The sequence below is a fragment of the Mesoplodon densirostris genome, chromosome 8 (genome assembly GCF_025265405.1).
Source record: "Mesoplodon densirostris isolate mMesDen1 chromosome 8, mMesDen1 primary haplotype, whole genome shotgun sequence".
NCBI classification, from domain to species: domain Eukaryota; kingdom Metazoa; phylum Chordata; class Mammalia; order Artiodactyla; family Ziphiidae; genus Mesoplodon; species Mesoplodon densirostris.
In genome coordinates this window covers 83,864,471-83,887,455 of record NC_082668.1, presented here as the reverse complement: position 1 = coordinate 83,887,455, position 22,985 = coordinate 83,864,471, and the positions used below count along the sequence as shown (strand labels likewise).

The 22,985-nt window shown below is 36.5% G+C and overlaps 1 protein-coding gene across 9 annotated transcripts in view; it reads left to right on the top strand.

Annotated features, from left to right (window-relative positions):
* COBLL1 (cordon-bleu WH2 repeat protein like 1) overlaps positions 1 to 22,985 on the top strand; it is a 165,395-nt gene that overhangs the window by 117,746 nt on the left and 24,664 nt on the right. For 6 of the 9 annotated variants that reach the window (XM_060107024.1, XM_060107020.1, XM_060107028.1 and 3 more), the window contains exons 4-7: positions 274 to 502; positions 1,305 to 1,343; positions 6,173 to 6,270; positions 6,382 to 6,618. In XM_060107024.1, coding sequence (XP_059963007.1) covers positions 274 to 502; positions 1,305 to 1,343; positions 6,173 to 6,270; positions 6,382 to 6,618 — 603 coding nt within the window. The remainder of the gene's footprint in view (positions 1 to 273; positions 503 to 1,304; positions 1,344 to 6,172; positions 6,271 to 6,381; positions 6,619 to 22,985) is intronic. The other 3 variants (XM_060107025.1, XM_060107022.1, XM_060107021.1) reach the window with 1 other exon arrangement.

Here is a 22,985-nt window from a genome sequence, read left to right as displayed (position 1 = left end):
TGAGGCTTTTATGTTTCTTTTTGGATTTAAATCTACTTAATACTTTACAAGAGTTATGAATTTAATCTAGATTACTTAATAAGCAAACTATTTCTAAGAATCTGGTTTGGATTTAGAAAGTAACAATCAAAAAGAAAATTTTACAAAAAAGTAGAAAAATACTGTTTATTGTGCCAATATATAATTGTAGATTATCTCATTGTTCTAGATGTCACTGTAGAAAATTTGTTTCAGTTAATCATGGTATAACTCTGGCTTTAATCTGTGTTTCAGAAAACTGTGAGAGTAGTGATCAATTTTAAGAAAACGCAGAAGACAATAGTGAGAGTTAGCCCACATGCACCACTTGAAGAACTTGCCCCTGTTATATGCAGCAAATGTGAGTTTGATCCATTAAATACACTATTATTGAAGGATTATCAGTCTCAGGAACCCCTCGACTTGACAAAATCTCTTAATGAGCTGGGACTAAGAGAATTATATGCCATGGATGTCAGCAGAGGTAAGTAGACTTTTCATGTTATTCATCTGGTACATATATGTGCATGTTTTGTGTTTATGTATAGGTGTTCTCAAGTTCATAATGGCACATTAATGGATCCTGTAGTAAAGTCAATACATGTCACTGGGAATAAGAAGAGAAAACCAAATGTAATAAAATTTAACTTGAGTTAGTTATTCAAATTGGAATAAAAACACGTCTTTCTTAGCTGTCATCCACATTTTACACCTTTCCATCTACCTATGAATATTTGGGCTGTAATTTAACTTAATTCTTTGTGGTTTTAAGATTTAAACACAAAATTAAAGTTTACATATAAAGTCATTGTTGTTCTAAAGAAGTGTGAATTACAATAGACTCACCATGGATTTGTCTGAGTCTTAATTATCTTTCAAATTTGGGAGTTTCTTGACAAATTTTTTTCTAAGTTCAGCACCCAAAATCAACTGGCTTATAAAATGAATCATTCTACTTACAAAAATCTTCTAAATAGGAAAAGCTTGGGGTGTAAATCTATAGAAATAATGTATTAAAAGTTGGAGACTTTAGATAATGTTGGTTTCTATGATGTCTGATAGATAAATGCAAGTTTATTCAACATAAATCTGTTTTATTAGGAGAAATAAAAGTTTAGTGAAGAATGATTACTTACATCCTCTGTGTATAGAGAACTTCAAACTTTATCCTGAGATTGTGGCTTTAAATAATCCATAGATGACTATTTCAACTCATTGATGTTTTATACTTGAACAAACATTATCTTTTCAGCCAATTTACCCTCTTTTACCCCCTCCTTCTGTAGCCACTTCTGTTACTGCCTTCAATAAGTCATCTTTACAAGGTAAGACACATGATTCAGTAGAAACAGATTATAACATGAAAGCTCTATTTCTATTGGGTAAATTGAAAACAAGCTGCTAATTTTACCTGTTTTCTTATCATTACTAATATGTACATTTTGTAAAAGATTTTAATTTAGAAAATCTTTGGTTTTTATTTCCTGAAAAATAGTTTAAAGCCCCCTTCCTTGATTTCTGAATTTAATTTCAGTAATTACATTTCAATAATTGTTTGAAAATTAATATCATCTTAAGAATAACAAAAACATATTCTTGACTCTCAGACAAAAAATGATGTTGCTATGATCTTTATTGTGTACATATACTGATAACTTGGTGGTTCCATGGAAGAGTCTCAGATTATTTCTTTTGAAACAGTTATTCAGAATAATAAGGGTATATTCATCATAGGAAATGTTTGCAACCATTAAATTGTTTGTGAATATTTTGTAATAACATGGAAAGTGCTTATGCTAAAATCACCTTTTAAAGCTTTTTAAATGTTTAATACAGTATGTTTTTAAAAAAAGCTTTTACATGAAATTTCTGAAAAGAAATACATAAAAATTTTAAGAGTTGATACCTTTAGGTGGTAGGGCTATGGATGAATTTTTTTCATCTTCCTTTTCTTTATTTTTTTAAAAGTTTTTATTTAAAAAAATTTTTGATTTACAAGGTTGTTTTACTTTCAGGTGTACAGCAAAGTGAATCAGTTATACATATATCCACTCTTTTTTAGATTCTTTTCCCATATAGGTCATTACAGAGTATTGAGTAGAGTTCCCTGTGCTATACAGTAGGTCTATTTTATATATATCCTTCTTTTCTTTATATTATAGAATTTTTAAATGGAAATGTATTACTTTCATAGAGGAAAACTTTATTAAAAATTAGCCATTAATAATAAAGTCTGGAAATCTGTTTCCCCATTAAAAAAGGATAGGCTCAGATAATTGATTACTATAATAATTACCCCCTACTAAAAAAAACTTAATAAAGTGTACACGTTATACATTATTGGATTATTGGAATCTTCTTTCTTTACCACTTCCAATTTTTTTTATAACACAATGAGCCTCTCAATTCCAAGAATTAAGCCCACATCAGTAATAGTGTGATTATTTATTTTTAGTGGCTGTCATGAAGACTAGCCTAATCAAAGGAGTTGAACATTCTTATGTTTGTAAAGTATATACTGGCTAATAATCAGAAAATAAGCATGTTAATTCTGACACTTCATTAGTTTTAAGCTCATTGGCAAACTGATAGGGCAAATGGCTTTATTTGTGCAAATCTCACCTTCCACTTCTATAATAATCTAGAGGTAGGAAAAAGTGTCCTGTGGTTCTTCCAGCAACAGCATTCTGTTACTTGTACTTGGCTTTTGCTTCTAACTTTGCCAGTCTCTACATACATAACCGAAAGCAAATTCCATAATCTTGTTGGCCTCAGTTTGAAGGTGTTGAATGCATTGATTTCTAATATCCCCTCCAGCTAAAAAAAAGTATGTGGTTTATGCAGAGTATTAAATGCTGTGAACATAATCTTAAGAGATTGTAATAGGAAAATGTAAAAGAAGCTCCTTTTACAGTGTCAAAATCTACAGGGTCAATCCAAATGTTGTAAATGCTCCTGCCTCCTTACTTTGTCTGATATTATCAGAAGGCTTAGAACTTTGTGTGCAATTATTTACAGCCTCTCTTTGGGAAATAGGAAACTACAGTATTTGAGTTGCTTTTCTAAGTAAGCTCAACTCCTTGTCTTAGTGTTTAACTCTGACTTGTAGTGATCCCTGAAAGTGGGCTTTAGGTGAAGACTTAGGAGTTAACCAGAGTAGAGGATGCCCAGATGCCTGGAAATTGCTTTACCAAAAATAACTACATGAGTACTCTGGTTATAGTTATTGCACTGCACCACCATGTGAACTTTCTATTTACTGTTCCAACTAAATTTAATTGTATATCTACATTCAGTTAGTGGAGGAGTCTATCTTAAAATGAAATAGTAGCATTTCTTAAAAAAAAAAAAAAGTCAGAGGTATTACACATCATCTTTAAATGGATTCAGTTCTACTATTTAATGTCTGTTTCTCTTGGTGCAAGTTATTCAGACTCTCTAGTCACCATCACCAAGGCCTCAGATGTGTAATGAGATAGTACCATCTGCTTCCAATTCTTTACATTCCCTAACTTATAAAAAGGAATCAGAATAATAACTTGTGACACCTACCTCACAGGATTGTTCTAAAGAGTGAGTTAGCCTTGTGAAAAAATCTTTAACCACAAAGTGCTGTCCACATATCTATTATTATTAATTGTTAGCATTGTCAGCATTGTATAGCATGCATAGTGCTTATTTAATATTTGAAGCATCAGATTTATGAAGTTTTAATCTGTGAAATATGGTTCTCCTTTAGTGTCTTATTGAGGAAAATTGCATTAATGTATTTATTGGTGTTAACTGTGTTTGCTTCCATGGAATAACTCCTACTTTGTCATAATTTATTTAATTTTTTAAACATTTCCTTTAAATAAAAAGACTATACATTTACTCCTAAGAAAGGGCTATGTATTTGAGACTTTACATCGAGCTGTAAGTTCTTCTACAGATATATCCCACAAATGTCAATATATAGTACTTTGCCTCCAGTGTCACTGAAATTATACTGTGGTTTACCATAAAACCCATATGTGTTTCATAGGAGAAATGTTTTTAAAATTTATAAATCCCCACTCCTGTGTCTCTCTCTCTCTTTCTTTAAAATTTGCAACTTATCTGTTGAAGAAACTAGGTCGTTTGTCTTATGGTGTTTTCCACATTCAGAATTTTGCTGATTGCATCCTGTGGTGTCACTTAACATGTTTCTTTATCCTCTGCTTCCTGTAAATTGATTGTTAAATCTAGAGACTTGATCAGATTTGTGTGAGATATTTTTGGTAAGAATATTTCATGGATGGTATTGTGTATTTCCATTAACAGACCTGTAATAACAAGTTATCTTTTTTTGATGTTAGCCATCAATAATCTTTGCTATGTCTTTTTTTTTTAACTGAAGTATAGTTGATTTACAATGTTGTGTTAATATCTGCTGTACAGCAAAGTGATTCAGTTATACATATACATACATTCTTTTTTATATTCTTTTCCATTATGGTTTATCACAAGATATTAAATATAGTTCCCTGTGCTATACAGTAGGACCTTATTGTTTATACATTCTATATATATAATAGTTTGCATCTACTGACTCCAAACTCCCACTCCATCCCTCCCCCTCCCCACTCCCATCTCAGCAACCACAAGTCTGTTCTCTATGTCTGTGAGGCTGCTTCTGTTTCATAGGTGGATTCATTTGTGTCATATTTTAGATTCCACATATAAGTGATATCATATGGTATTTGTCTCTCTCTTCCTCACTTACTTCACTTAGTATGATAATCTCTAGGTCCATCCATGTTGCTGCAAATGGCATTGTTTCATTCTTTTTATGGTCGAGTAGTATTCCATTGTATATATGTACCACATCTTCTTTATCCATTCATCTGTTGATGGGCATTTAAGTTGTTTGCATCTTTTGGCTATTGTGAATAGTGCTGCTGAGAACATCATTGCCAATGTCTTGGTTAATTAGGAGTTAGAAAATAAATATAATCTGTTACAAATATTCCTTTAATTATCAGTTGAGATATTTCTAAAAAAGATTTCCCTATGTCAGCTATTTGTCTACCTAGATAGAGTTAATTCAGAAAAGACAGGATAAAAGTGTGATTCTTTCCCTTAATCAATTTTTAAAACAATGGACAGTGAGAATCAGTTATTTTTTTAGTATCATTATGAATTCATGGAATTAAACATATGTGCTATGTTTCAATTTATTGAGATATTCTTATGATGCTCAAATTGTCCTGACTTTGACCAGGAGAAACCATATCACATTGGCTCCTGAGATGGTCCCTTTTAGTGGGAAATGGTATTTAGAGACAGTCTGGGCAAGGGTGACTCAGCACTGCTGGGTTTGTCATTGTTTTGGGCCCTTTCAGTTGACATTAGGAAACACTTTTTAGAAAATGAAATATTACCTATACAACTTTGAGGTTTGACGTTTGCCATTCTGCTTAAATTGTGATTTAATTTCGGCACTATTGACATTTTGGGCCAGATAATTCTTTGTTCTGGGGGGCTGTCTTTTGCATTGTAGTTTGTTTAGCAGCATCACTAGCCTGTACCCAGTATATGCCAGTAGCACATTCTCTTCACCTTCCCCCAGTTGTGACAACCGAAATTGTCCCTGGGCTTTGTTAGACGTCTTTGGCGGGATATGCGTGTGTGTGCGCGCAAAATCACCACCAGTTCAGAACCACTGGATTAAAGAAATAAAGTTTATAAAACATTTAACAGAATGCTGAGTAATTATAATGAATCATGTTTTGGAGAATTAAATATTTCAGAATAGTTTAGCTCTGAGACAAAATATATAATTCAAAATCAACAAAGGGACAAACTGTATGATAGCAACTTTATATCATTTAATTCGAAGTGCCCTTTTTACTTCTGAAATGTTGGTAGTTATGGATAAAACACAGACTCTCGAGTCGCTTCAGTTTCCTCTGCTGTGGAACAGGAACAATAATACTAAATTTGCTTGTTGCTTTGAGAATTAATTAAAATATGAGGTGCTGAGCAGAGTGCGTGGTTCATAGTAGAGCATAATTAGTAGCTTTTATCATTAGATAAAGTTATCAAGGGAAGGTAATTGAGGGATAGTTCACCTCGGAGGTGAACATATAACCAACCCCTCAAGCAAAAGTAAGGTGCTTTTCTTCTATTTTAGAGTCCTGCCAAATATCACAAAACCTAGACCTTATGAAGGATAAAGAAAATAAAGGGTTTTTCAGCCTTTTTCAACGCAGTAAGAAAAAGCGGGAGCAAGTATGTATTTTCTTATGTAGCATTTTATAAGATTCTTCTACTCTGTTTTTAAGTGCACGTGCTTTTCGTCTTGGAATTACCTGTAGATTTTGCTTTTCAATTCTTTATTAGACCGCCAGTGCCCCTGCAACTCCTCTAGTAAGTAAGCATCGTCCAACTTTTACGAGGAGCAATACCATTACCAAACAGTATATTTCAAACACGCTGCCATCGGATGCACCCAAGAAGAGGCGTGCTCCACTGCCTCCAATGCCAGGGTCGCAGAGAGCCCCCCAGGACCTTGCTCACATCCAGGAGAGGCCAGCTTCTTGTATGGTGAAATCCACAAGTCTGGATGAAACAGAGGAGGTACGTAAATTTGTTTTGTTTTTTATTTTTAGGATGGGGCAGAGGACCATCCATTTTTCCTCTTAACTAACTTGTCCTTTTCCACATAGGCTGCTAATAGTAACAGTTACTATAAGTAATAAGATAAATAACTAGTTACTAATAACATTGGTACTGTGAAGAGATTCTATATGTAGAGTTCTGCAATTCAGTAAAGAATAAATATGTCAGTTTTAAGTAGCTTTTATATACAAGCAAATAAATCATCCATAAACCTTAAAACCCTAGTTTATCAAGGCCCAACTGGAGGTTCTTGCTTGATGCATGTATTAGGAATGGAAATACTTTTTTTGTTTTTTTTTGCGGTATGCGGGCCTCTCACTGTTGTGGCCTCTCCCGTTGCGGAGCACAGGCTCCAGACGCGCAGGCTCAGCGGCCATGGCTCACAGGCCCAGCCACTCCGCGGCATGTGGGATCTTCCCGGACCGGGGCACGAACCCGTGTCCCCTGCATCGGCAGGCGGACTCTCAACCACTGCGCCACCAGGGAAGCCCGAAATACTTACTTTTGAACACTTTTTTTTTTTTTTTTTAAACAACAACAAATTTTTATGTTGCATTCGTAGGTTTCTAACTAGATATAGTCAGGTCTTGACCTGACTCTGAGATTCTCGGGGTGGGGGGGAATCCTTGTGTCTGCCTGATACATAAATACTCTATAATAAAAAAGAGTCTTTATATAGCATATATTGTAGTTACTATCATATACTTTTATATTCAAGGCACTGTTCTAAGTGTACCTTTTTCTCAAACATTCTCACTATTGCTCTCTTTAATCCCAAATTTTCCTGGAGCATGCTGTTTTGTAGAAATCCATTTGCAAACAAGTTTTCATGCCTATGAAGTCTGTACATTCCTTGCTTTATTCAGGTGAATTACAAGGAAGTTTTAAGTAAATGTGATTGAAAATGAGACCATACGTTTTGTTGCTTGTAATCAAATGATTTAAGTAACTCTGAGAGCAAATTTTATTTTGAGGTATTTGAGAAACCGAGAAGTTTTCTTGTATCTAGTTGAAGGGTTTTATTTCCCCCTTGGAAGCTTAGTAAATTCAGTGCTCAAGTAAATGAACACTTCTCAACCAACTAATAAACATTTCTGTACTTCCTTAACCTTAGAAAAATTTTAACTATAGTTTTTAATTGTAATTGATAAGCTCTCATATGTGTCTTTAGAAAGTAGCAACTGGATTAGATAGAAATGAGCATAAAAAACGTTGGAACTCGGTAGTTATTTGGAAAATCATCTATTAAACTGTCTTCTTATTTCTATAAGGGTCTCTTGTCTAACGGTTGTGGTATAAAGTCTCCCCTTGCCCATCAGGAGGATAGTTATTTTTTCAAATGATAGAATCATTTACTACAGAATTTTCCAGGGTAACTGCTTGGTAGTTGGATTCAGCCTTAAAAAGCATGTGGAATCCCGTTGAAAGATGCGGTGAATGTCAGGGCTGTGGCAAGTCTGGGCATGCGCAAGAAACAGAGCTTGAGCAAGGAGAGAGGCAAGGACCAAGTCAGGGTCCCAGAGACCTCATTTTGTGGCCATAACTAGTTTGCATTTCTTCATAGTGAACCATTTAAAAGGTAGCACTTTCAGGATTGTTTTATATTTTTAATTACCATAAAACTGCACTGTAAGAGTATAACTTATCATACTCATGAGTGGTTACCAAAGTCTGTCTTTTTCTTTATATAGAAATACATCTTAGCCCCTGCTCACAAACCTTTATTCCAGATGACTTCATCCAATCTATTCCAGTAAATGTCCTTTGTGTTGGGAGCCTGAAGAGGTCTATGTTGTCTTTCTAACAGTCAGCTTCTTAAAATTCTAGGCCATGCTACCAGTGACCTCGACAAAAGCCATTTCTTTTGATTCCCACTCTCCGCTCTACGACCAGTTGATGCCCCCACGTTAAGGACTATTTTTTTTTTTTTAGTATGTTGCCTTTGGCAAACTAGACATCCTTATATAATTGTCTAGTTATTTTTTCCTTTGATCTGAACATCTGGATAGTTCTTTGATGTATTGTTTAGTAGGACCTGGAATTATTTGTTTTTCCCTAGTGAAGCTGAAGAACCACTTTTTAAAATTTATTCATTACAAAAATTCTTAATAATTAAGCTGTGGTTCTGTGTGTGATTGTGTGTGTGTGGGTATGTGTACATGTACATGTGTATGCTCATATGAATTCTTCCCTTCCCAGGCATCCCAGCACTTATTTTCTTAAGTTCTTTGTCATATTTGATGGAATAGATCACCCTTTGGTCTTGATTTCTCTTTCTTCCTTTATTTGGGGGGGGGGTGCTGTGCCGTGTGGCGTATGGGATCCTAGTTCCCCGACCAGGGATCGAACCTGTGCCCCCTACAGTAGAAGCATGGAGTCTTAACCCATGGACCACGAGGGAAGTCCTTTCTCTCTTCCTTGGTCCTAATTCTCTTCTTATATCGGAGGTTTCTTCTATTTTTTTTTGCCACCACTTCCTTTACCCATTTTCTAAATTTGGAGCTACCTGAATCCACGGTCTTAGCCTCTATTTACTCTTTCAGAGAAAACATCTATTCTTTGTTGAGTTTTTTGTTGTAGTGTTTTGAATAGTGTCCCCCCAAAAGATACATCCAAGTCAAGGATCTAGAGATGAGATAATCCTGGACTTAAGTTGGGCTCAAATCCAATGACTGGTGTCGGTATAAGAGGGGAGATGGGCACAAAGACACAAAGGAGTAGGCCATGTGATGACAGAGACGGAGACTGCAGTAGTGCTGCCACAAGCCAAAGGATGCCAGAAGCCACCAGAAGCTGGAGGAGGCAAGGAAGGATTCTCCCCCAGTGCCTTCTGAGGGATATGGCCCTGCTGACACCTTGATTTCAGGCTACTAGCTTCCAGAACTATGGTAGAATAAACTTCTATTGTTTGAAGTTGCCCAGTCATGGCAATTTGTTACAGCAGCCCTATGAAATGAATACGTCAGCTTTGTATTCCAATCCCAATATTGTTCCACTTGCAGTTTGAGCTCACGGTTGCTTATTGACTCATCACTACCTGGAAATCAACGTATTTAAAATCAACCTCACTTTTTTTCCTCTCAGATTAAAAAGCTCAAGATCATCTTTGATGTTCTTTATTTTTCTTTTCACATCCAATTAGTGACCAACCCTTCATTCAGTCTCCCTTCACAATATCTCCTTGTCCCTTTCTTCCATTCCCTCTGCTAAAAACATGCCTCAGGGAAATCCAGGGCCAGGAGGGTAAGGAGAAGGTCAGTACTTAACTTGTCTTGCCCCTTCTTGTCTTCAGAAGACAAAGTATGTGGCAAGCTGCCACATTTATATTTTATAATTGTCACTTCCCAGTTCAGAAACTTTGGATAGCTGGCTGTTATTTTCTAGGCGTTCAAGGTCCTCTACCAGCATAACAATTTGGTGGGTATGGAGGGCTCTGCTTTCCTCCCTCCCTCCCTTCCTTTCTTCCTTCTTTCCTTCCTTTCTTTCTTTCTTTCTTCCTTCCTTCCTTCCTTCCTTCCTTCCCTCCTTCCCCCCTCCCTCCCTCCCTCTCTCCCTCCCTCCTCCCCTCACTCTCTCCCTCCCTCCTCCCCTCCCTTTCTCTCTTTCTTTCTAGTTGTATTGACATATAATTGACAAATAAAATTGTAAGCTATTTAAAGTACACATTGTGGTCATTTGAAATACATTGTGAAAAAATTCTCACTATTTAATTAACATATCCATCACTTCACATATTATCTTTTTTTTTGGTAAGAATATTAAAGTTCTGCTCTCTTAGCGAATTTCAATTATATAATACAATGTTGTCAACTATAGTCACTATGTTTTACATTAGATCCTCAGACCTTATTCATCTTATAGCTGAAAGTTTGCCCTCTTTTACCAATTGCTATTTCCCCGACCGCCTAGCCCCAGGCCACCTTTTCTACTCTCTGTTTCTATGAGTTTGATTTTTTTAGATTCCACATATAAGTGATACCATGCAGTATTTGCCATTCTTTGTCTGGCTTATTTCATTTAGTGTAATGCCTTCAAGGTCCATCCATGTTGTCACAAAGGGCAGGATTTCCTTCTTTCTCATGGATGAATAATATTCCTCTCTGTGTGTGTGTGTGTGCACACGTGTGTATCACATATATTTATTTTTTAACATATCACATCTTCTTTGTCCATTCATCCATACATGGACACTTTGGTTGTTTCTGTATCTTGGCTATTGTGAATAATGGTTCAGTAAACATGGGAGTGCAGGTATCTTTTCAGTATCCTATTTTTATTTCCTTTGGATACATACCCAGAAGTGCAATTCCTGGATCATGTGGTAGTTCTATTTTTAATTATTTGATGGACCTCCATACTGTTTTCCATAGTGGCTGCACCAATTTACATCCCCACTAAGAGTGCACAGGGATCCCCTTTTCTCCACATTCTGCCAGCACGTAGCTCTTATATTCTTGATGACAGCCATTCTAACAGGTATGAGGTGGTATCTTAATGTAATTTTGATTTGTACTTCCCTGATGATTAATGATGTTAAACACCATTTCATGTACCTATTGACCATTTGTAAATCTTCTTTGGAAAAATATTTATTCAGTTCCTCTGCCCATTTTTTAATTGCTTTTTTTGGCTATTGAGTTGTGTGAGTTCTTTATATATTTTGGATATTAGCCCCTTATCAGATGGAGTGATCTTACTTTCTCTGAATTTGTCTCTCTTGTGCCTTTTTATTTTGTTTTAATTTATGTATATGTGCAGGTAGTATATTCATATGATATATATTTCTAAAGATGAAAAGGAAAACACAGTGAAAATTCTCCTTTCCTACCCTGCCTCTAGCCAAATTCTTATGCCCAGAGGCAACCACCTACAGTTTCTTGTATATTCTTCCAGACATAATTTATATATACTCAAGCCAATATTCAACCTACATATGACTTTTTTCTCAGATGGTCACATGTTATATGCATTATGTTATACCTCACTTTTTGATACTGAATGATGTATTTTTGATATCCTTATCAGTACATAAAGGGCTTCCCTTTTTAAAAGCTGCATAATAAATATTCCATTGATGGATATAACATGTTATGGGGTGGGTACCCCATCCTCTAAACATAAACATTAAGGTTATTTTATTGTTTAAAACTTATAGCATTGTTAAATTTCCCCCCTTTTTTTTTCTTCCAAACCAGAGGCTGGGAATTGTGTTTCACAGAGAAATTCTGTAACATAATAGGTGTTCAAGAGAATTGATAAGTAAACTTTTAACCACAGCTTTCACACAGTCAGGTGTAGTATTGATATATACAATGAGAATGTCTATCCAGTAAAGTTTTAGTATTTCATGTGTAGATCTGGTAAATTTTCAGAAGTACTTGGATAGCTTAAAAATTGCTTACATTTACTTTTATAGTAATTGGCCCAAGTAATTCTTGGCAATATTCTTCTTAAGCTTTTACAAAAAAGCCAGAATTTTGGCAAGGTTGTATTGAAAGGTTAAGGACTAATAACTAAAAGGTAGTGTGCATTACATAATGCATATAAATAAAATTGAGCCGTGAATTGAAATGTTTTATAGTGTTAGATGAAAATATTCAGGAAACTCAGCAAAACATAAGTTTAGAGATGAATTTTACTGATTTTACTGTTTGCTTCTTTGAAATTTAAAATCAAAGAGTCATTATCACTGTAGACATTTTATATCTATTTTAACAATTTCATTTTGAATTTGAAATTTTAAAAAGGCACTATTTTTACTGATTAAAAGTAATGCCAAGCTGGGGAAAAAATTACTGGAAAAAACCTCGGCAAAATCATTTCCAAGTCCATGAAGAATTTTGGATATATCTTTATCCTGTAATTTTTATTGTTTAGGTGGTAAGATAAACCACAAGGGTGCGCTGTTTAACAGAACTACCGCATTTTGATTTTCCCAATTTTTTTTCCCCCGAAGAGTCCTTTGAATAAAGCAGAAAGAAAATATTGGAAATAGTTACATTATATTAGAAATAGTAAATGATGCTTATCTCTTGTGGGTGAAGTGCCTGAAAACAGAGCTAGAGAGATAAATAACAGTAATGCATAACAAAGTGATTTATAATTAGCACAGTTTTATTCATTTTGAGCTTTTATCTTAATGTTCTTTTAAGTAGTCATTGATATTATATTTGCCTTAGGCTTACAGATAAGTCAGTCTATCTGTAGCTTGGAAAGAATATTGTCAACCACATCTATTTCATGCTTTTTGGCTGTCTATATTTAATAATTTGCCTCTTTCCTCTAAGGCATTTCTCAATACTGGCAAATTAAGGTATTTGGATAGGATTTTGGAGCATCAACTGAAAATATTCACATAAAAGGCTGTTGATTTTCTGAGCTAATTTTGGCAACCGATTGTGCAGTTTCCAAAGAGGATTCAATGATGATCCCAGTTAGTAAGATAATTTATCTTAACCTTTTTGGGGAACATTTCTGCATCTAAAATTCTACCAACCTAAAGAATATATTTTAAAGACTACATAGTTTACTGTCATTGCTACAGTGTCCTTTGTATGTCCCTGAATCTCCCTGTACTCTTTTCACATGGTTTCAGATCTCATGTCATTTTCTTTGTAAAGGTGAAATACATTGTCTTCTATGGAAATGTTCATTTGGAAGAGAAAACTATCCAATTAGAAAATTTCTGGCAGTTTTTCCTGGTACTCTTTAAGCACTTTGTGAACATGATTCTGCCTGAAGATGTGAAATGCCATTTGCACAACAACATATGTAAGAGCTGGCTCATGTTGTCATTTACATGGACTAGATCACATGTATTACTGCATAAAATGCATATAGTTATTTACATAAGATTGTCATTTACTTCATACGTGACAGAAGTCAGAAATGCAGTGGCATTGACTTAAATTAAAAGTGACTTAGAATTCTGGGATTGAAACTAAGTTCAGAAATCCAGTTTCCGTCCCGTGTCTGCTGACCAAGTATCTGTGAAGAGCACATTTAATGAAATCAGTGGCCAAAGGATGTCCTAGTATTATTGACAAATTAACCTTTTATGCCTATTTTACATTTGAAGAAGAGGAAGAAGAGTTGGACAGAAGCTGTAGGTAATCTTGACCCATTGAATTCACAGAACCTTTTGGAGAATTCTTCATTTTTTCATATTTGGTATGGCTTTGCTGCTTGGTTATGTGAGTATACAGCAGTGAATTGTTTTTCCCGGGCTACTAGCATGGCACCTCGTTTTCTTTAAGATATTGGCTTTTGGCTGGGAGCACAATAAGGAATGCTTTTGATTGGGCATTTCACTTGGTCTCATTTTGCATTCTGCTGCAAACACTCAAATGTTGAGAAATTGAAATTCTTTGCCATATACTCTTATGCAAGTGAAATTTAATACTTAGAGTGTTAGTTTTTTAACAGCTGATTTGTTTCTTTAAAAATATTTGACATTTTTCATCTTTTACCCAATTTCATCTTTTAATATTTATCATGCTTTACAAGCAGATAAGATGATAGATTGTTATATGATTTTGAAATGTGCAAGTATATTTGGTCTTAGCTTCACTTAATGAGTTTAATCTAGTCATTTTATGCAGTCATTAAGGTTGTTGTAATAGAGCATATATTTATAATTTTTAAGAGATACACCCCTTTTTAGTTTTTTTCTCCAGGTTATCTCATAACATTTGATTTTTTTTTTTGCCTCCACTCTCCACTTATATTATATAGAAAGAGGACCACACACATAATTCTCCAATTGCCTAGGAACAGTGGTTGTCATGGCATTTTCAGCTTGATATACGGGATACAGCTGTCTGTACTTCCAAAAATATGACTTGTTTCATTCAGTAGAGAAATGCACCAGCGCAGTATAATATTTAATATTCCTCCTCTTTTAAGGCTTTCCCAGATATAAGACATACTTTGTATTGTAGTTTTCATCAGATTTTCAAAGGGTCATAATCACAAGAGCAGAAGTAATGACTAATGCTTATATATCACTTACTAATATTTCAGACAAGGCTCAACCACATTGCTCATTTAATGCTCACGAAAATCCTCTGAACAATTACTTTTTAGGTTTCTGCCAGCTTTACCTCTGACCTAAATGTAAAGAGCTATGCTCATTATAAAGTTGCTAAATTTTAAAGAACAATACTATTCAAAGAACAATAGTTCATTTATGGAATTTGTGTGGATTTATCCTCCTTATATAGCTTTCCTCTCTGAAATACGTATACTGAGTTAATAAAATATCATTGAAAATAATCAGTGTTAGGGTCTTCCTTTACAAGTTCTCATAGTATGAAGTTTACTTAGCCTTTCTACCACTGTGACATTTGGGACCTCATGGTTTCAAAGACATGCCTTTCTCTGGTAACCAGCATGTTAACAGAGGTCAGGGTGGAGAGAAGCTGGCCCCTTTCCTGGAGCCACAGTGATAAAATGGTGAGGTCACTTGGATAATGTCTGCCATACAGCCTTAACTCTCTTTCTGGGATGAACTGAGTTGGCCCCAGCTTGTTCCCTTGATTTCTCCTTTACTCTCATTGAGGCCCTAAATCAGTTACCTATAGATGAGTATTCTCCTGCCCTGCTCCCCTCTGTTTGATCAGACCCCTCTGTTTGATCACTATGACCGCAGAGAACCATGGTTACGCGGGCTTCTCATTGCGGTGCCTTGTCTTTGTTGCGGAGCACGGGCTCTAGGCACGTAGGCTTCAGTAGTTGTGGCGCACGGGCTCTAGAGCTCAGGCTCAGTAGTTGTGGTGCACAGGCCTAGTTGCTCTGTGGCATGTGGGATCTTCCCGGACCAGGGCTTGAACCCATGTCCCCTGCATTGGCAGGCAGATTCTTAACCACTGTGCCACCAGGGAAACCCACCATCATCCTCTTTTTAACTTGATCCTGATCTCTGCTTTTTCCTGGTTCATTTTGTCTTTTTTCATTCAAGATATACTACTCAGGCCCTCATCTTCGGGCATTTAAAAAATGTTATAAGGGATTACCACTAATAAGATTTGGTTACACGCTTTCTCAAAGTATTGGAGTGTTGATGAAATGAAAGCAGATTGCCTCAGGGAGAGAATGTAAAACCCTTGCAAGAATATGTGTAACACAGGTTGTAAAATTCGTGTTTTGGTTTTATTCTGATATGCGTGGAGAAGGGCTGGAAATAATTATATTGTGGCAGAAGAACCCTAGTCTGGTTTGAGAGAGAGTCTTGGATCTGTAATACGCCTATTCTTCTTTGCTTTTGGTCCTCTTTCTCATTGTCTTCTTCATCTTCTACCTTGAAGAACAAGCCATTGAACTTCTTTATGGTTTGGGTTTCTCCTCTGTAGAATAACGTTTTGTAATTAAATTTCCAAAACTCTTTTTTCAACTCTTTTATAGATTATAAAATCAACTCTTTTAAAGATTATAAAATCTTTTTTTTTTTATAGAAGTTGTTGTTGTCATTTAAAATTGGCCTTTAACAGATGAAAGTGCTTTGCTGCAGGGAACTTTGGTTTGATCAGTGTTACCAGACAGTGCTATCTAGTCTTGGTATTACTCCTCTAAAGATTTTTGAACCCTAAAGAACAATAGCAAAATGAAACATTGACTAACTGAGATCTTTCTCCCTGAACTCCTAACTGTAACACCAAAGTCAGCACAAGTGTTTTGGGCATCACTTAAAAGATGTTGAAGACAGAAAATTTGAGGAAGATACACTCAGGTTAATGGGTTTGTTAACCAGAGAACACAGATGTTATCACTGACTAATCGTGAGTTTAAAACTAGATGATTTTGAGAGAAACCTAGTGGCAAGCGCAGCCACTCAGAATCCTCTGAAGAGATTTAATTTTGTTAGTAACTCAAAAAGTCACAAGTGAAGAGCAGTGGTGGTTATTTAGATACCTGTAAGTGAATCCAGCTCTAATCTCATTGCTTCCTCTCGTAGAATTTATTTCAGCAGATTGATAAACACCCTTAAAATTGGCAGAACAGTTGCCTGCTTACATAGCGTGGATTTAAGAGCTCCAGGTGCTGATACTGCTGCCCTATCGCTTCTTTCCCTAATTACAATCATCTGGTACCTGGAGTGTCACCCCCCCCCCCACTTTTTATACCCATTCACTGATGACTTTTTAAAATCTAAGTTGACCTAAGCAAGACTTTCAGTGCTGTAAATGATGTTAAAACAGGTTTATAGACAGAGTAAGAAAATAGAATATATAAGTCCTAGATTTTTAGGAGTCTGGAGGAAGTGCTGTCCAAGGGGCAAAATGGTGTAGAACAAGGAGATTCAAGGCAGCAAAATAAACTTGCTCTGGACCCACCAAAAGATAACATGTTGCCTGAAAAAAACATTAAAAAGAAAGAAAGAAACTGGCATGTATGCTTTCATCCAATACGTCACAACACGTGTGCATTTGTGTGTGTGTGTGTGTGTGTGTGTGTATAGGTATAAGGTAAAAGGCTGGACACCAAAACTTCTATGAGGTGACCTGTATTAGCTGAGATTTATAGTAATTTTTCTTTTCTTTTTTTCCTCATCAATGTATGACTGTTTGTGTCTCATAAGAGATTGTGCTAATTTTATGATCAAATTAATAATAAAACTGATTTCACTGTAGTAAGAAAAACTTACCTTCAGAGCTTTGCCTATTTTGAAATTCAGTAGAATATCTTATACTTCTATATTATGTTCACTATGGTATAATAATTATATGTTTTGACATTTAAGAAAATTGATTTGTTGTTTAAGTTGTGAAATTATTTTAGAATTCTTCTATCAAGAGTTAAGAGTTAAAGCTTGACCTTCAGTTATGTGAAAGTTCAGTCATTAGGATACTAATGTCTAATTCATAGTAAGTTAGGAAACCCTAATGTCAATTATAAGGTATTTTATAATATTTTATAGCATTTATTGAGAATGTCTGCATTGGAGAAAGATAATGGGAGTCTATCCCTTAAAAAGAAAAGAAAATTATGTGAGTTTTAAGACAGTTTTATGAAATTGCTTAAGCTCTCTTTAACCCAACTCCTCCTCACACAGGAAATCGTATTATAAACAAACTAGAATCCAAAAGCTTCTAATAGAAACATTTAACAGGACTTCCCTGGTGGTGCAGTGGTTAAGAATCTGCCGGCCAATGCAGGGGACATGGGTTTGATCCCTAGTCCGGGAAGATCCCACATGCCGCAGAGCAGCTAAGCCTGTGGGCCAAACCTACTGAGCCTGTGCTCTAGAGCCTGGGAGCCACAACTCCTGAGCCCAAGTGCCACAACTACTGAAGCCTGTGCTCCTAGAGCCCACGCTCCACAACAAGAGAAGCCACCGCAATAAGCCTGTGCACCACAACGCAGAATAGCCCCTGCTCGCCACAACTAGAGAAAGCCTGCACACAGCAGCAAAGACCCAACGCAACCAAAACAAAAAAAGAAACATTTAACGATGTCATTGATTGAAGTTGGGCCACTGTATTTCCATCCTTTGATTCAATCTTTTTTTAAATTATTTTCCTATTTGTATTCTTCACTCTTAATCAGAATATATTGATTTCAGTGACCCGCATCTTATAATTCAACTGTGATTAATAAGTGATCTAATAACAAGTACAGAGCTAGTACTAAGTAAATCTATTGAATACCATTCAATTCTATTTTCTTCAGCTAAATTTAGTTCCATTTTGAACCAGTGAATTCTGATCTGGATGTGAATTATGAAGGATTAACTATCTGGCATGGTTTTCAACTTGACCTTGCCACTTTCATTAGTGAATTCTGTTTCTCTGTGCAGTATTTTTCTTTTCACAGACTGTAAAATTCAGTGATGTAGATTCCTGTTAGAGGTGCAGTTTTTGCTGAAGGCAGGCAGACTTAGTGACTCTAACTAAAGTAAATAATTGAATATCTCTAATTATTAACCAAAGTGCTTTTCCCATAGTAAGAAGAAACCTGTCTGTTTTCTTGTGTTGTAAATCCTTTGGACTTAAATATAACTTGATATCAACTCCTTTTAAAATTTTTCAGTCATAATTTGACCAAAGGAAATGTACCTTGTCTAGGTGGTAAAAGCTAAAGACAGTTCTAAGCATTTCTTTCATTTTAATTGTTCACATTAAATGTATGAAATATTTCAGATTTATATACTATAATTCACTTCCCTGTACCCCTCACTAAGAATTAACAAACTGGTGTTAAATATTTAGCTTTTATTAAACTCCTTTAAGGTATGATGAAGCTGCCTGAGGTGACTTAAAGGTGGAGTTTTACACACAGTGGATTTAGCTTGTGCAGTGGACTAAGCACAAGTTCCTAAGTTGTTTAAGGTTGATTATAACTGAGACTCACCCTAATAGGACTCCCACCACTGCCATCACTAAAGAAAGCACAGTCTTAGAATAAGTACCTCCTTTTATCCGCACTTTTTACTCTAACCTCTACACTACAACTATCATTTGCTTATTTTTTTTACACTTTCACATATTTGAAAATGGATAAATTACATGTAATAACATTAGCTACTACTTATGGAGCATGTACTGTATACTAGGTGCAGCACTAAGTGCCTTACGCAGGTCATTTCACGTGAGCACCCAGCCCCTAGGAAGCAGGTACTGTTACTTTTCCCAGTTTGTGGAGAAGGAGGCAGAAGGTTGCAGGGACAATAAATGCCACGTTCCCCGTTCAAGCCCTGGCATCGACTCCAAAGCTCATGTGTTTGGTAACCATTACACTGGCTGCCTTCCAACTTGCAAACCCTCTGTAAGCTTCTCGCCAATTAGACAAAGTCACACTCAAAATCCTGGGTACCTCAATCCTGAGAAATGCAAGAGTAGAGCTATTGGGAGCCTATTAAGGAGCATATTCCTGAAGTGCACAGAACAAAACGGGGCTTCAGAATGCATGGGGGCCTCCCTTGCCCTTCTTTCTTTCTTTCTTTCAACATTTTATATGGGAACTCATGACGTGTTTACTTAAATAACTGCAGTATTTTAGTACGTCCACTTCTTAGCAAGCTTGTGTGCTGGATCCGTATATTCTACACGTATCCCACAGTACACGCCAGTTTTCTTGGCTACAATCTATTTAGGAACACCTAGATCTTCTACCTCAAATGCCCCTTCTTTCTTGCAGGCTTTTACCCAAGAGAAGGATGTTTTCTGTAGACATAGTATCCTGGGGTTCTTCCATTTTAGTCTTATTAGCAATGTTTTAGTTAACACAAAATAACTCCCAAGTTTGATTTTCTTTTGACTGCTGCTTAGCTGATTGAAATTCTTTTCTACGTCTCCTTAAACACACACACACACAAAATAAATTTAAAAACTCTTGTCTCTCTGTCTTACAGGACAACAAGAAATGTATATTAAGCTATTTCCTTGAATGCTAATACTAATATCACTCATATCTCAGAACAAAACTTATATTCCTTTCACTAATCTACGCTGATTAAACTCACCATTCTTTTTTTTTTTTTTGGCGGTACGCGGGCCTCTCACTGTTGTGGCCTCTCCCGTTGCGGAGCACAGGCTCCGGACGCGCAGGCTCAGCGGCCATGGCTCACGGGCCCAGCCGCTCTGCAGCATGTGGGATCTTTCCAGACCGGGGCACGAACCCGTGTCCCCTGCATCAGCAGGCGGACTCTCAACCACTGCGCCACCAGGGAAGCCCTAACTCACCATTCTTATTCCTTCAGAACTCCTGCATTGGCCCATCTTATGTCAGTTGTTAAATTTACATTTTTGTCACCAAGTTAGTAAGCTCTTACCATTGATTATAGCATTGAATCTAGTGATGCAGGTAACATAGTTGACCTGGTCACATGGAGTGACAATCATGTCCTCTTCAAAGGTCTTCGTTCTTAGTCCCTGTGATCCAGTTGCTGGTCTGGAAACATAAGTCCATTTGCTTTCATGACATGCCCGTATAATAGAGGAAGGGGGTAAATCTTACGGAATAAGGTTATAAAGCATGTGCTCCCCCAAGACGTTCATGTCTTTGCCCATCTAACGTGCATCCCCTCAACTGTCCACAAATGCTATTAAAACTGTTTTAGCATTTGTAACACTGAAATATGTGTATTTGGACAAATTTTAAATTCTTTATCCATAGAAATATAAATATCCTGTACAAAAAAATGTTAGCTTATTTTAAGACCTCTAGGGTGATAAATGAAATATATGAGTTTATTTTTATTGTCTTTGAGTTATTAGGTCCATATAAATTTGTGAGCCTCTGTATATACATTCCTCCCTTTTTTATCTCTGTGCTATTTGCTTTATTATATTATAACCAGAATTTAAGAGCTCTAACTCCTAAACAGATACTACTGTCTGAGAAATTCATGTTGTGACTGCTTTTATCAGGTAACAGACCAATAAATGACAGTGGCTGGGAGCCTGACCTAAAGGGGAACACGGGTTGTTTTCCGACTACGTGAAAGCAATCGGTCCAAACATAAGAAACATGATTTCAGTATGGAATTAGAAGGAAAATCAAATGCTGCCATGACTTCATGCATTCACCAATTACTTATTGTTCACCTACTGTGTTCCTACTGATAAACTATGTCTGTGATAGGAATGGGGCATGCTTGAATAGGGCTTGACAGAAGTAAACTCATCAAGAAATAAAATGATGTCTTCTACTGCTTTTGATGTTTTAGATCAATATTTTAAAAAATGAAGTGTCATATTGTTTTAGGAGAATTTTGGCCTTCTCCCTAGCAATCCCTAAATTTCTTACTTTTATAAGATAGTAAGTGAAGGTTTCTGAACACAGAGACATATCATCAATAAGAAGATTTTAATTTAAACTTTATGTCCTATTCAAAATGATATTTAACTACTGCTGATCCATCACTACATTTCTTTCTCAGCTCTGTGTCGCCAAGGGCCCTTCTCCTAATTATTTCAGAGGTCCAAGCAGCAGTTGAAGGCCCACCCATGGGGTTGGGGGGGCGTGACCCTCTGATTTAATCAAAATTGACTTCAGTGACTCTGATTCAAAATCTGGGTTTGGGTGGCAGGCTTTAAATCTTTTCATGCTGGATTATGGAGACGTCTGAAGAGTTCTGTAGGAGGGACCAGGGTAATGAGAGGAGATTGGTGGCTGCAGCTATTTACCAACTGGTATGGAAGAAGTTTAATGTTCTGATTACCGATAAGGTCAGCCTGGTGCCACCCTGTCTGACCCCCTTGTTAACATGAGTTAACCTTAGTGAGAGGCGTGTTCCACCAAGTGCCTGCCATATGGACCTGACTCTGCTTCTGCCCGTGTGAGATGAGCTGCCTTCTGCTTTTGTCCCTAACAGAACTGGCAGTGATGACAACTAACTCACACTTTTCTCTGTGAGCGCAGGCTTCCTTTCTTCTCTGGCAGAAATATTATAACATTACAAAAGAGTAAACTTGCTAAATTTTTTGTGGTATATAGCAAGACATAATGACTGATAAACATCTTATGAACTAGGCCGCTTCCCTTAGTTGTACTTACATTGTCTCTTAAGATTGGAATGGCCCAAGCTTTACATACTCTCCTAGTCCAAGTTTATCAAGGCCTTTTATTTGCAAATGAAGAAGGCCGTATTTGGTTCATTTCATTCACTCAACACGTATTTATTGAGAAACTTCTATGAGACAGACTTTGTTCTGGAGACACGGAAGTGAGCAAAACAGGAGGAAAAAATATCCTTGCCCTTAGAGTCAAACCTGGTGGAAGCAACAATAAACAAGGTAAAGAGGCCAACTCTGTGGTATGTTAGAGAGTGATTAAATGCTGATCATAAAGATCAAGCTGGGAAGAGGGATAGGAATTGTTGAGGTGGGGTGGGGGAGGTCAAGGAGGAGCTCACTGAAAAGGTGACATTTGAGAAATGACCTGAAGAAGATGATGGGGTAAGACATTAAGTTATTGGAAGAGCATTCCAGGGACAGGGACAGCAAGGGCAACCACTCTGAGGTGGCACATTTGAGGAGCAGTGTGAAGGCCAGTGTGGCTCACTCTGCTCCACACCTGGAGAAGGAGGTGGTCAGAGAAATCTAGGGGCCAGGTCGCCAATGGCCTTAGAAGTCATTACAAGGACTTCAGCTTTTCTGTACCAATTGGGAAATTATTAGTGGGTATTGAACGAAGTGCCTTCACCTGATTTTTATTTTAAAAGGATCCTTTATTGCTCTATTGAGGAAGGACTCTTGGGAAGCAATGTGGAAGAAGCAATCTAATTAGAAAGTTCTTAGTGATGGCTCACTCTGTGGTAGCAGTTGAGCTGGATGAGCCAATAGGATGGACTTGATATGGAGTGTGAGAGAGAGGGGACATGGGAG